Source organism: Lissotriton vulgaris, chromosome 5 (genome assembly GCF_964263255.1).
Source record: "Lissotriton vulgaris chromosome 5, aLisVul1.2, whole genome shotgun sequence".
In the NCBI taxonomy this organism is placed as follows: Eukaryota; Metazoa; Chordata; class Amphibia; order Caudata; family Salamandridae; genus Lissotriton; species Lissotriton vulgaris.
This window is the reverse complement of record NC_141693.1, coordinates 1,811,258,598-1,811,272,043: the sequence shown is the minus strand read 5'-3', so window position 1 is coordinate 1,811,272,043 and position 13,446 is coordinate 1,811,258,598. Positions and strand designations below refer to the sequence as shown.

At 47.1% G+C, this 13,446-nt stretch overlaps 1 protein-coding gene across 8 annotated transcripts in view; it reads right to left on the bottom strand.

The window, feature by feature from the left end:
- The window catches only part of SMARCE1 (SWI/SNF related BAF chromatin remodeling complex subunit E1), a 186,582-nt gene that overhangs the window by 79,883 nt on the left and 93,253 nt on the right, over positions 1-13,446 (bottom strand). For all 8 annotated transcript variants that reach the window (XM_086924217.1, XM_086924214.1, XM_086924221.1 and 5 more), the window contains one exon: positions 5,207-5,308. In XM_086924217.1, coding sequence (XP_086780343.1) covers positions 5,207-5,308 — 102 coding nt within the window. The remainder of the gene's footprint in view (positions 1-5,206; positions 5,309-13,446) is intronic.

Sequence of the window (13,446 nt, the reverse complement as noted above, 5' to 3'; positions counted from 1 at the left end):
GAGAAAGGGCAAACTGGAGAACATGAGATAAATGGGCCCTCAAAGGGTCTATGGACTTCTCCCTGCACCAAATAACAAACTTAGACCACCTATAAGAATAGATGGACTTAGTGGAGTCACGCCTGGCTGACAAAATGACATCCACCACATCGTGAGGGAGAGAAAAAGAAATCAGGTTGCCCCGTTTAATCTCCAGGCATGAAGGCGTAAGGTCTGGAGGTGGGGGTGTAGAACCTGCCCCTCCATCTGAGAGGAGATCTGCCCTGTGAGGGAGACGGAGCGGCGGGTGAGAGGAGAGGTGGAGAAGGTCTGAGTACCACACCCATCTTGGCCAATCCGGGGCAATCAATATGACTCGGGCCCGGTCTTGGCGAATTTTCCTCAGAACCCGAGGAATCAAGGGTATGGGAGGAAACGCGTAAAGGAGTTGCGAGCTCCAACTCAACTGAAACGCGTCCCCCAAGGCTCCCTGCATCGGAAACTGGAGGCTGCAGAATGACGGGCAGTGAGCATTCTCGTGAGTGGCGAACAAGTCCACCCGAGGAGTCCCCCACATCCGAAAGATGTCGAGAACTACCTCTGGATGGAGCCTCCACTCGTGATCGGCAGAGAACTGCCGACTGAGACTGTCTGCACGAACGTTCAGAACTCCGGCCAGATGATTTGCCATCAGACAAATCTGATGGTCTTGAACCCAGGATCAGAGACGCAGAGCCTCTCTGCAGAGACACTGCGACCCTACTCCTCCCGGTTTGTTGATGTACCACATCGCGGTCGTGTTGTCCGTCAGGACTTGAACTGACCGCCCGCGAAGGAAAGGGAGGAAGGCCTTGAGCGCCAGACGTATTGCCCGCAATTCCAGAAGGTTGATGTGAAGCAACCTTTCCTCTGGAGACCAAAGACCTTTGACCTCCAGGTCCCCCAGATGAGCACCCCACCCGAGGGTGGACGTGTCCGCTATCACTGTGGCCACCGAAGGAGGAATCTGAAAAGGCTTCCCTTGAGACAGATTGCCTTCCACACTCCACCAAGACAGATCCGCTGCAGTCTCTCTGGAGATCTTCACTGACTCCCTGAGATCCCCTTTGTGCTGATACCACTGCCTGCGGAGGCACCACTGGAGTGCCCTCATGTGCCAGCGTGCATGGTTGACCAACAGGATGCATGAAGCCATCAGACCGAGCAGGCGAAGGACCTTCAGGACTGGAACAACCGCTCCAGGGTAAAACAAAGGAATCATCTCCTGAATGTCGCGAATCCTTTGAGGGGGAGGGAATGCGCGACATACAGTAGTGTCCAGTACCGCACCTATGAACAGGTTGCGCTGTGAGGGCACCAGGTGAGACTTGGGTACATTTATCGAAAAACCCAACCTGTGCAACAACTGAGTTGTCACTTGCAGATGATGGAGCACCTTCTCCGGCGACTCTGCTTTGATCAGCCAGTCTAGATACGGAAATACATGTATCCCCGTTCTTCTGAGATGAGCTGCCACCACCGCCATTACCTTGGTGAAGACTCGAGGCGCAGTAGTAAGACCAAACGGAAGGACCACAAACTGGTAGTGTTGTGACCCAACCGTAAAACGGAGATACTTTCTGTGTGACTTCAGGATGGGAATATGAAAATACGCATCCTGCAAGTCGATCGACACCATCCAGTCTTCTTCCAGCAGCGCTTGAAGAACCTGCGCAAGAGTGAGCATCTTGAACTTTTCCTGTTTCAGGTAAAGGTTCAAGATCCTGAGATCCAGGATTGGCCGAAGCCTGCCATCTTTCTTGGGGATCAGGAAATACCGGGAGTAGCACCCCTGACCCCTCTCCTGCTCTGGAACCACCTCTATTGCACCTTTTTTGAAAAGAGCCAAGACTTCTTCCTGCAGGCGAAGCAGGTGGTCCTCCGAACAATAACCCTGGCAAGGAGGGTAATTGGGAGGGAATTCCTGGAAAGGAAGTGCATACCCATTCCCTACAAGATTGAGAACCCAAAGATCCGATGTAATTAATTCCCAATCTTGTAGGAAATGAGTAAGCCGACCCCCCACTGGGCCCACATGATCCGGAATGGCGGATCTAGGGCTGCGTTGGCTGGGGGTTGGGAAGGAGAGGAGGAGGAGGAGGAGGAGGAGGAGGATTGACGACCTCTAGGCCGGGATCTTTGTCTGCCCCTGTACGACTTGTACAGCGTATTCTGTTGCTGCTGAGGCTGCTGCTGGGAAGGTCTGTAAGAGCGAAAGGAAGATCTTCCGAGCCCCCTGAAGCGTTTACCAGTAGTTCCTCTGGACTGAAGACCCAAGGACTTTGCAGTGGCCCTACTGTCCTTAAAACGTTCCAAAGCAGCATCAGCCTTCTTGCCAAACAAACCTGAGCCATCAAAAGGCAAGTCCAACAAAGCAGACTGGACGTCAGCAGAGAACTCCGATGACTTAAGCCAGGCAGCCCTCCTGGTGGCCACAGATGAACCCATGACCCTTGCCACCGAATCAGCAGTGTCCAGGCCACTCTGAATCACCTGTCTTGCAGCTGCTTGAGTGTCTGAAATCACCTCCTGAAAATCCTTCCGGTCATCTTCAGGAATTTTCGGAACTAGCTGCTTGACAGAATCCATCAAGGCATGGATATACCTCCATCAGGCACGTTGCGTTGGTTGACTTTAAAGCCGTACTGGCTGAAGAGACCTTCCTGGCACCCTGATCTTGCTTTCTGGATTCTTTGTCCCCAGGAACCTGTGGGAAAGCTCCAGCAGATTTCTTTGAGCAAGCAGCCTGCACCACCAAACTCTCAGGCAAGGGATGAATTGATAAAAACGCAGGGTCCTCAGGTGCCACTCTGTATCTCCTCGCAACTGTTCTTGAAACTGCAGGAGCAGACAAAGGCTTCTTCCAAACCTCATAGATGGGCTCAGTCAAGGCCTCGTTGAAGGGTAACACAGGCTCAACTACAGACGAGGGAGAATGAAGAACCTCAGTCAAGATGTTAGGCTTATAGTCAGCAGTAGGAAGAGTAATATTCAACAGACTCGCTGCTTTTTTTATAACAGTGTGATAAGGCACCACTCCTTTGATGGCACATTAGAAACTGAAGCCAACTCCCACTCAGGTGACAGTTCAAGCCCACTGGCTTCACACAAATCTTCAAAAGGATCCTCAGAATCCCGTAACTCCCCTTCTTCAGTATCCGAATATAGATACCTTTCCTCTTCCAGAAGTCTGAGCCTTTCTCCGAGACCTTTCCTTCACAGTCGAAGCCAACGGGTTTGGAATCGACTCCGACGGCGCCGGAGCCGGCGTCGAACCCGACGTCGGACAGAATCCTGCCTCGGAGTTGTAGGCATCGGCGTCGATGTGACTGGCGTCGACGTGAGTCGGCGTCGACGACACCGGAGGTGTCGGAAAATGCCAATGCGGTGGTATAGCCGGCATAAAAGGCATGAAGGGCGCAGGGGCGTAAGCCTGGGGAACACCCAAGTTGAAAGCCATAGGACCCGTGGGACCAACAGGTGCACCAGACGGGAACATTGCCCTAGAATAGACACCAAACATGGCGTTCAAGAACTGAGATGGATCCTGACCTGGAAACTCAGGATATGGTTCTCTGGGTCGATCCTGAGGAGGCGGAGTCGAAACGACGTCGACCTCTTCAACGAGTCCTGGAACCGGGGTCGACGAACCCGCAGGCACCGGAACCTCGACTTCACTAGCCCCCTGCTCCTCACCTTCATCCTCCTGACCAGAAGGATTGGATGGAACTGGAGAATGGACCTGCTCCTGTGTTTCGGGTGAACCTGGATGTGAAGCCTCACCAACAGAGACATGCTCCGACTCCGAAACCACCACCTCTTTACTCAGAAGCTTGACCTGGGACTTCGGTCTCGAACCAGAGTCTTTTCCGGAGTGATGACGTGACTCATGGCTCCTCTTCTTGTGCTTCTTCCTCGAAGACTTCGAAGCGTGAGCTGAAGAGGACTCCGAGCGTGACCTCGATCGAGACCTCGATCTCGAACGACGAGTTCGAGACTTCGAAGATTTCTTATCCTTCTTACTCTTAAGCTTAGCCACAAGGAGCTTCGCCTCTCTTTCTCTTAGCGCCTTCGAAGTCATCTTCTTGCAGCAAGAACACTCCTCGACGACATGGTCGGAGCTTAAACACCAGACATAGCAATCATGAGGATCGGTGATAGACATAGTCTTGCCACATTCGCCGCAAGCCTTAAAACCAGTCTTCTTCGACGACATCTCGAAGAATATAAAGTTAAACAGAATAACAGGTTAATAGTAACAAAGTTACTGTAAAGCTACAGTACGATCCCTGAAAACCGTTAGTGTCGACGACGCGGAAAAAAGGGAACTGATGTCATCACGCCGGCGTGGGCCTATTATAGGCGTCGGTGACGTCAGCGGAGTCGCGAGCGGAGCCGTGTCTCTGTGACGTCCGCGTCGGCGCGAAGCTACAAAAAGAATTTCCGAATGTTGCTGACGCAAGGGGATATTCACAAGGTGAGGAATCCACACGGCAGATGTTTCTATCAGAATATTCCGTACTATATCTACCACAATCTATACCATGATGTACCTATTTCAATACCCCACTTCCTCTACCTATACCCTTCATCTGCACTCCTACCTACAAACTAGAAATTCTACACAAGTATATCCTAGTGCCTCTACCTATAATAATTTGTACTCCCTATATTTACCCTTACAGGTACCATATTAGCATTGTCCCAGTGGCTCTACTCCATCATATAAACTAGCACATCTACTACTATCTATACCCTTGCACCACTATATCTGTCTATACCATTGAAACTCTACTCCTATCTATACAGTCTGCAAACATAACTATATCCAGGTACCCCTGCACCTTAGTTTTCAATTTACTCATTTGCCTATATCGCCTTACAACATTTCTTGCCCCATTTTCTTGTGTTTTAATTTTTGGAGTACGCTCATATTTAAGAAATGGATTCGCAGTTATTCGCTTTCCATTCCATTTTTCAAAATTCCTGTACAGAGCATTGATAGATTTCATCCTGTTTAACCAGTTTGGATGGCGGAGCAGAGCAGTAAAATGTTTTTTAAGTGCCCTATGTTCACAAATACCCAAACCACCAATGAGTTAACTACAAACAACCCTCTTCCAAACATTATCTACCACTACTAAATTGAAACCAAAAATCAGGATAGAATATTTGACAAAACACGTACCCGCTTCAGCTCATTGTTGAAGGAGTCCGTGCTTTCTAAAAACTTCCTTTTCTTCTCCTGGTGGCGTTCTTCTATCTGCAGCAGCTCAGCTTCCAGCTTTCTCTTCAAGTGAAAATTTGGTAAAATGTTTAACAAGTTCCATCTACACCTAACACCTTTTGCTGTTTAAGATCGCAGCTCAAATACTACAAATAAAGCTACGCTCAACATAACTGTTCACTCTTCTAGTTGGAGACCTTTCCGGCCAAACAAATTCATGGATTAACACCTGGTTGTTATAAAGGCAGTAATTAACCCTTTAATTAGAGGAAAACTGAAAAATTGCAATATTTGCTCACTCCAACTTTATTCAGTTTGAAAACAAACATGAAACTTCAAGACAGGTTTCTAAGAACTGCGATGCTTGCACAATCAGAGGAACCTGGACACAAGTACAATTTGAGGAAAGACCCTTACTAACACTGCATGCTACAGCTTGTCCACTGGTGCAGAATTCCCCCTCCCCCCAAATATTTAGTGTACACAGTGATGATTTTTAACAGGCTGTTTGTAGGTATGCTACCTGAAACTGTTCAATAAACTGCAGGGCTAACACAAAAAAGTATGAGAGAAGTAAGCAAAGTTTTATCCATGCTTCAAAGAATTTCTGCACACTGTTTTAACTTGCTGCCGTATGTATCTGATCCGATTCAACACAATCTTGGCATAGCTGTTTATTGAATAGTTTGTGAGCAAAATCCAAAATGTTTTAAAGGTTTGTAAGGTTATCAAAATAGGTTACTGTTTGTCCATGTAGCCAAAGCTAGTAAATTGCTGTTAAAATATAATGTACATGTTGGTTTCCCCAGCTGTTTTCAAATTCATACTGGTTGGGTGATCAAAGGTTGCAGCAAACTGATGCAGAAATTATACAGGTTATCTATGTAAATGTGTGATAAATTAAAAATAGACAATAAGTTAGACAATAAGAAACTAGTTACTTACCTATAACAATAGCTTTTCAGCCCGAAGCACTTATAGATTCACATGCAATGTAGGACATCAAGAACAGATTCAGGCACCGGGGGCCGCCGAAGCTCTATAGCTATTTGGAACATTATATTATCCAATCATTTGCTGACATTTCGTAAGCAAACAGTCAAGCTGTTTTCATTCTTCTGCCCACTGTTTGCAGAGAATGGCAGAAAATGGGCCTCTCCTTTACAATTCTTCAATCAGAGCGTTGCGGTGGTTTGTTGAACTGGTACTAGGAAAAGCCGTTTTTAGACCTGGGGAGAAAGGCGGCTCTTACAAGAGAACACGTTTTATGGACATTACGGTAGCAACCTCACACATATAAAAAATACAAACATACTTATTCTCATGAAGAAGTCAGTAAAAAATGCTTTTTGTTTTGGTGGAATAAAACTTTTAAAAATAGAAATGTTTGCACGTTTAGGAAAGTGCCCCTTTTAGCATGGTTACCCCCTACTTTCTGCTGGACATCTGAAGCAACCTGACTTTATGTGCCCGAGTCCATGCCAATCTGGTTTCCAGGGCTGGTGTTCTTTCCCAAGACTGTACCTACAATTGTCACCTTTCTGGCCACAGATAAGCCCCTTGTAAAAGGTACCATGGGTACCAAGGGCACTGTGACCAGGAAAGGCCTCCAAGGGTTGCAGCGTTTAATTGTGCCACCCTCAGAGGCACTTTACCATAACACCCACAAACTGCCATTGCAGGCTGCGTGTTTTGGTGCAGAGCAAAGTGAAAAATCAGCATGGCACACATCCGTGTATGCCAGGTCTGCAACCCAGTGCCTAAGGCATAGGTAAGTCACCAGTCTAGCAGGGACCACTAGCCCTCAGGTGAGAGTATAGTGGCACGAGCCCTGTACCCCTACAGTGTTCAAGTCCATTATTAGGTATTGTAAGTGTACTAAAGCCATAAAAAGTATATGGTCTGGGAGTTGGACATTACGAACTCCACAGCTCGATAATGGCTTTACTAAAAACTAAAAACTGGAAAGTTTGGAAGCAAACCTCTCGGCACATTAAACCCACACTGATGCCAGTGTGGGATGCAATGTAACATTTTAGAGATGCCCCCTGAAAAATGTATTTATTTATTTATTTAGTCACTTGTAAAGCGCGAACAGCTACCCCCAACGGGGGTGTCCCGGCGCTGACAACGTGTGAAGTCCTAGAGGGTCCATCAGAGAGCTCCGTCAGGCTAGATCCGAGAGAAAAACCAGGTTTTGAGTTTCCTGCGAAACACAACCTCGGATGAGAGAAATCTGAGTTCTTCTGGGAGGGAGTTCCACAATCTGGACGTGGCCACGGCAAAAGCTCTACCACCTGTGCGAGTCAGACGGAAGCGTGGGCATCTGAGATCTGAGATCCCTTGTGGCAAGAGATCGCCTGATTCTGAGCCTTAAGAATGCCGGGCCACGACCATTAAGAGCTCTGAAGGCAAAGACCAAGGCCTTGAACTGGATGAGATATCTCACAGGTTGCCAATGGAGTTTGGCCAGGTGAGGTGAAATCGAGTGGCGATAAGGGATGTTGCAAATCAGCCGAGCCGCTGAGTTCTGCACCAGTTGCAGCCGGTTAATGAGATATGCAGGGGCGCCGACCTAAACACTGTTTGAATAATTCAGATGGGATGTGATTAGAGCATGTACTACTGTTCTGCGGGACTCGAAAGGCAAAAAAGGGATGATTTTTTTAATCATTCGGAGTTTTCCGGAACAAGATGATGAAACCTTATTAATTTGGGTCTTGCAGGACAGCGCTGTGTCAAATTGAAAGCCTAAGTTGGGAGCAGCTTGAACAGGCACAGGAGGGGGATTAAGTTGAGATGGCCACCAAATATTGGAGGGAATGGCAGATTTTTGATTAAAAAATAGCACCTCAGTGTTGTCAGTATTTAATTTTAAATTATTGGTGGACATCCATGAGGCGATGTTAACCAGACAGTGGCGGAAGCGGGCCAGGGAGCTGTCAGAATGATCCTTAAAAGAAAACACAAGCTGAGTGTCATCAGCATAAAAGATCACTCTGACGCCCCATGCCTCGACTAGCTCCGCCAGCGGCCTTAGGTACACATTAAATAAGAGAGGACTGAGGGCAGATCCCTGCGGAACCCCCCATCTCAATGGTTTCTTGGTGGAAACAAAGGGTCCGAGGGAAACTTGTTGAAATCTGCCTGACAAGAAAGATTTCACCCAAGCCAGGGGAGTTCCTCCAACGCCCACCTCCTGCAGGCGGATCAGCAGAGTGTCATGTGAGATAGTATTGAATGCTGCGGATAGGTCGAGGAGGACCAACATGGCCTCCTCGCCCCTATCCACACACTCGCGAATAGATTCAGACACTTCCAACAAAGCTGATTCTGTGCTAAAATCAGGCCTAAATCCTGACTGTGTATCTTCAAGGAGGTGGTTAGTTTCTAAATATTCAGACAGCTGCTCCTGTACCGCTATCTCCAACACTTTTGCCGGCTTGGGGAGCAGTGAAATGGGGCGGTAATTGTTAAAGCATAGTGAGTCCTGGTGTGGTTCCTGAATGGCTGCCCGCCACTTGCCACCAGACCGGTTTCTGGACCCATGGGTAGAAAGTCTCCGGTCTCTGGGTCCAGAAACAAAGCCCATCCTGGGTAGGTGTCATGCCTCCTCCCCCACGATCGGCTGGGTCCACGAAGGGGAAGGTTCAAAGGCCTGCTGCCTTTGGGAGCTGTCCCTGCCTTTTGCTGCCCCAGCAAATGGCTCCCACCAGTTTTCCCCTTCACTTTGGGCAAGAGAATCAGCAGGAAAACCAGGCTTGGAAGAGCGGTGTGCCCACCTTTGCCAACCCCACCCCTCAGGTGGGGAGGCGAGATGAAGCACACATCTCAATGCCCTCCATCTTGGAGATGAGGGGACTCCGCTAATTAGGGAGAGACTCATGCCCCCTCCCACTGGAGGTTGGTATAATAGGAGGTGTACCCACCCCAAGGAAGGGACTCATTGGTCCCAACCGGCACACCCCTTTAAATGCCCATATATCTAGTATTTAGGGGCAACCCTGAATCTGGCCTCCCCAGATTCGAGGAAGAAAGAAGAAGGACCAAGAATAGAAGGAAACCTACTGTTTTGTCCCCAGCCCTACTGGCCTGTCCCAACTCCTACCTGCCTACAACGAAGAAACCGGTGTTTCCAGCAGCCCCCCCCGCCCCCCAATAGTCCGGAGGACCTGTCCTGCTCTCACCTTACAGACTCTCAAAGACTCCAAAACCAGAATCCGAATAGAGGTGTCTCCGCGTTTCTATACCACTCTGCACCAGACGCCTACGGCAGAGTTCAAGTGGCCAAACACCACAAGCAGGTCCCCCCCAGGAATCCTGACTTGGGATCTGGTGATTCCCCTACCTCCCTCAAGCCTACGCCTGCAGCCTCAACCTGAAGGGTCCCCCAGACCGCGACTGGTAAGAAGAACCAGACGTCAAAAGACACTCCTGCACCCAATTGCCCACGGCCTTGGGTAGCCCAACCGACAGTGTCCAGGTATCCCCTAAGAACCCTACTTACCTCTCCAGGCGGTGGTTGCCTTCAGGAAGCCTCCATTCCAGAGCCTGCAGCAACTTTGTCAAACTAAAGGTCTCCATTGAGAAGCACATGGTACCCAAAGTCTTCTTGGCACCCTGCACCAAGCCACCCCAGTGTCGCTGGTAGGGCAGGTCCTGTGCTGGTCATGCAGTGCTGACCTTAACCCCAGGAACATTGTTCCCACACCAGAGTGGCCTGCTCGTAAGCAGTCCCTAAGCAAAGTCCCCCTTTGCCCCATTGGCTAATAGTGGGCCCCTGCACTCTGCAGCCATCTGCCCTAGGGCCCTGGTAGTGCAACTTGAGTGCCTAGCTAGACCTTGAGGAACCTTGGTCCTAAACCCCAAAACTCCCACTTGTAAGACGTTTACTTTACCTGTGAAACCAATACTAATTTTTTCCCATAGGAACCCATGTTCTGAGATATTGGCCGTATAATGTTCTAAGTGTTGAACTGTTGCTTTGTATGGAGAAAACAAACTAACTCAAACCAAGCAAAGTCTTACTGTCCTTGTATTGTGAGATCCTTAGGAGTGTTATCTAGGCATACCACCCTCTGTATTTAAAATAATCTAAATGTAACTGCAAAATACTCAAAGAAATTACTGTGTAATTCAAGCAGCTTTTTAAAGTCATACCAACCTGTAACAATTGCCAATCCATCCTCAATTGCATTCCTGTGTGAAGGTTTACAATTGCAAGTATACTTTACCTACCTGTATCAAATCCTGCTTGGTTATAGAAATAAAATACAAGTACACCTTTTTTATACTTATCTAATTGGTCTGGATTCATTCTCCGAGTGTGTGCATCAGTCTTGATTGAGTATATACAATAAATGCTTAACTCAACCTCTGGATAAGCCTAACTGCTCGCCAACACTACCACAAAGATTGCTGTTAGTACTTGCTAATTTAGCCTCTGCTATACCTCTGGGGACTCCCTGGACTATGTATATACTATACCAAAGGAAGGTTGGGGATAGAACTTGAGACATCTCTTGATGTCTAGTGAGTCCACAGAGCCAGCTTCCTACACCGTGTGACCTTTCTAGGACGATTACGTGTTCCTTGCTCGCTTTCCCTTTAACATATCTTGACAAGCATTATAAATGCAATAGGTCTCACATTTGCGAGACTTTGAAATATTGGCATTGTAAATGGCAATGCCTTTTATTTAAATGTTTTGAAAACATGCAAGCGGTGCGTAAACACGCACTTTGTACTTATAGTCCTTGCTTACAAGAAGCAAAGCAGGCAGTAAAAGAGGCGCAGTTGCTGCCAACCATGCTACTTCGTAAGCAACAACTTTAAGTACAAAGTGCAAGTTTACAAACCACTTGCAGCTTTTCAAAACACATAAATAAAAGGCATTGTCATTTGCAATGCCAATAGAATAAACTCACAAATGCGAGACCTATCCCATTGCAATGCTAGTTTGTGAGGTCAGCAGTAACATTCATCCAAAGATGTTTATGTGCTCTGATCTCTGCAACATGTAGGACTTGGTTAATCCCAGTTATGCTTTATTTTTTTATCTTTCTTATATGGCCACAGTAGAAGTTGTAGAAAATACACCTATGGCATAGAAAGTTAAAATGTCACTTGCGGACTGCAGCACATATTGTGCCATCCGCTAGTGTGACAAGGAAAACATGGCTTTAAGCATACCCTGTGTAGCACGACAGCAACAGCTTGAACCCTGCTGCCCAGACCTGTCACAATCACGCATTAAGACGGGTAGGAAAACCAGATTTTAAACAGGTCACCTATAAGCACAACTTGCTGACCACAAGGAAGAGTGCATAGTATTTAAGAGTGGAACATGTGTGACATTAGAAAAAGGCACAATCCCCCCAGTGACTAGGCCAAAAACAACATTGACTTTTCCTACGTGCCAGCTAGAGCCTGATCAGTGACAAAACACAGATTACATACTTTAATCTATAACCTTTGACAACATTTCAAAGACTTAGGGTCTGATTATGATCTGAGCGGATGGGCTACTCTGCATATGAACAATAGTTACTTACCTGTAATCTGTGGTTCTCCAGTATTGGTGTCTTTCATAGATTCACATGCTTAAATCATTCCCCGTCGTCGGAGTGGGAGTCCCACGGTACATAAAAAAGCAATAATATTGCCTATAAGAAACCAAAACCTTGGTAATAACCAACCAGGAAGTAAAGTAGCCCTAAGCTACAGTGCAAAAAACTTCAACACTCATGACTATCCTAGTCATTTTGTATAGACCAAACTGCAGCCAATCAGGCGACAGCACCCACCAGAATGTTCTCCCCAGAGGCTCAGGCTCTCAGATTTTCTCGCACAGGAGTGAAACCAACATCATCGCCTGAAGGAGCCTCTGAGGGGAGGTGGGCGGGTGCATGTGAATCTATGAAAGACACCAATACTGGAGAACCACAGATTACAGGTAAGTAACTATTGTTCTTCTCCAGTATTGGGGTGTCTTTCATAGATTCACATGCCTGAATCAGAGTAGATAGCAGTACAAAACATCATGCTCATTAGACGCTCCTTGTATCACAGTATACATGCATGCTTTGCAAAAGAGAATAACATGTAAGAATAAGCGTCTAAAGAGAGCATAGGAGGAGGGAGAACAGAGGATCACCTTATTTGAAAAGATTGGGAAGAACTGCTCGTCCCACCCTAGAATCACTTGCAGAATCTAAACAGTAATGTTTGGTGAAGGTATGCCTGCTGGACCAAGTTGCTGCTCCGCAAATCTGATAGAGAGGCACACCAGCGAAGAGAGCGGTAGAAGAGGAGATCGCTCTTGTAGAATGTGCCCTTGGCAAAGACTGTAGAGGCCTTCCAGTTTGCTGATGACACAGGCTAATCGCTGAGGACACCCATCGGGCTATTGTCTGTTTGGATACAGCGTATCTCTGACGTAACCTTCCATATGCTACAAATAATTTATCTGTTTTCCGTATTGTAGCAGTTCGTTGGGGATAGAACTTGAGACATCTCTTGATGTCTAGTGAATGCAAGGCCTTTTCTGCCGCTGATTGCGGATTTGGAAAGAATGTCTTTAGAATCACCGGTTCATTAAGATAAAAGTCAGAGGAAACCTTAGGCATGTAATTTGGATTGGTACGTAGTACCACTGAATTTGAAGTGAATTGCAAAAAAGGAGACTTGATCGTGAACGCTTGAATGTCGCTGATTCTACATGCGGACGTCAGTGCTAAAAGCAAAGAAACTTTCCATGAAAGGATTTCAAGATCTACTTTCTGAATAGGTTCAAAGGGGTGACGCATGAGCTGAGCGAGCACCACATTTAAGTACCAGGATGGAGGTGGAAAGGAAGAAAACAAGTTACTTACCTGTAACTACAGTTATCCAGTATTGGTATCTTTCATAGATTCACATGCCTGAATCATTCCCCGTCGTCGAGGCGGGAGTCCCACGGTAAATTATATATATATAGCAGTGCCTAAAAACCATTAGTAGTAGGCTAGAAAAGGATATAGGCCCAACTAGGCCCAAAACTTAGCAGCCTATCTACCTCATTATGTAAAAAGAACTGAAAATGTAGCCTCAGCCAATCAGCTAACCTCACCCTCTAGAACCTTCCCAGCCCAGGCAGTTCTCCTCAGATTTTCCCAGCACAAGTGAGAAGTAGTATCCATAATAAGAACTGCCCAGCCGGG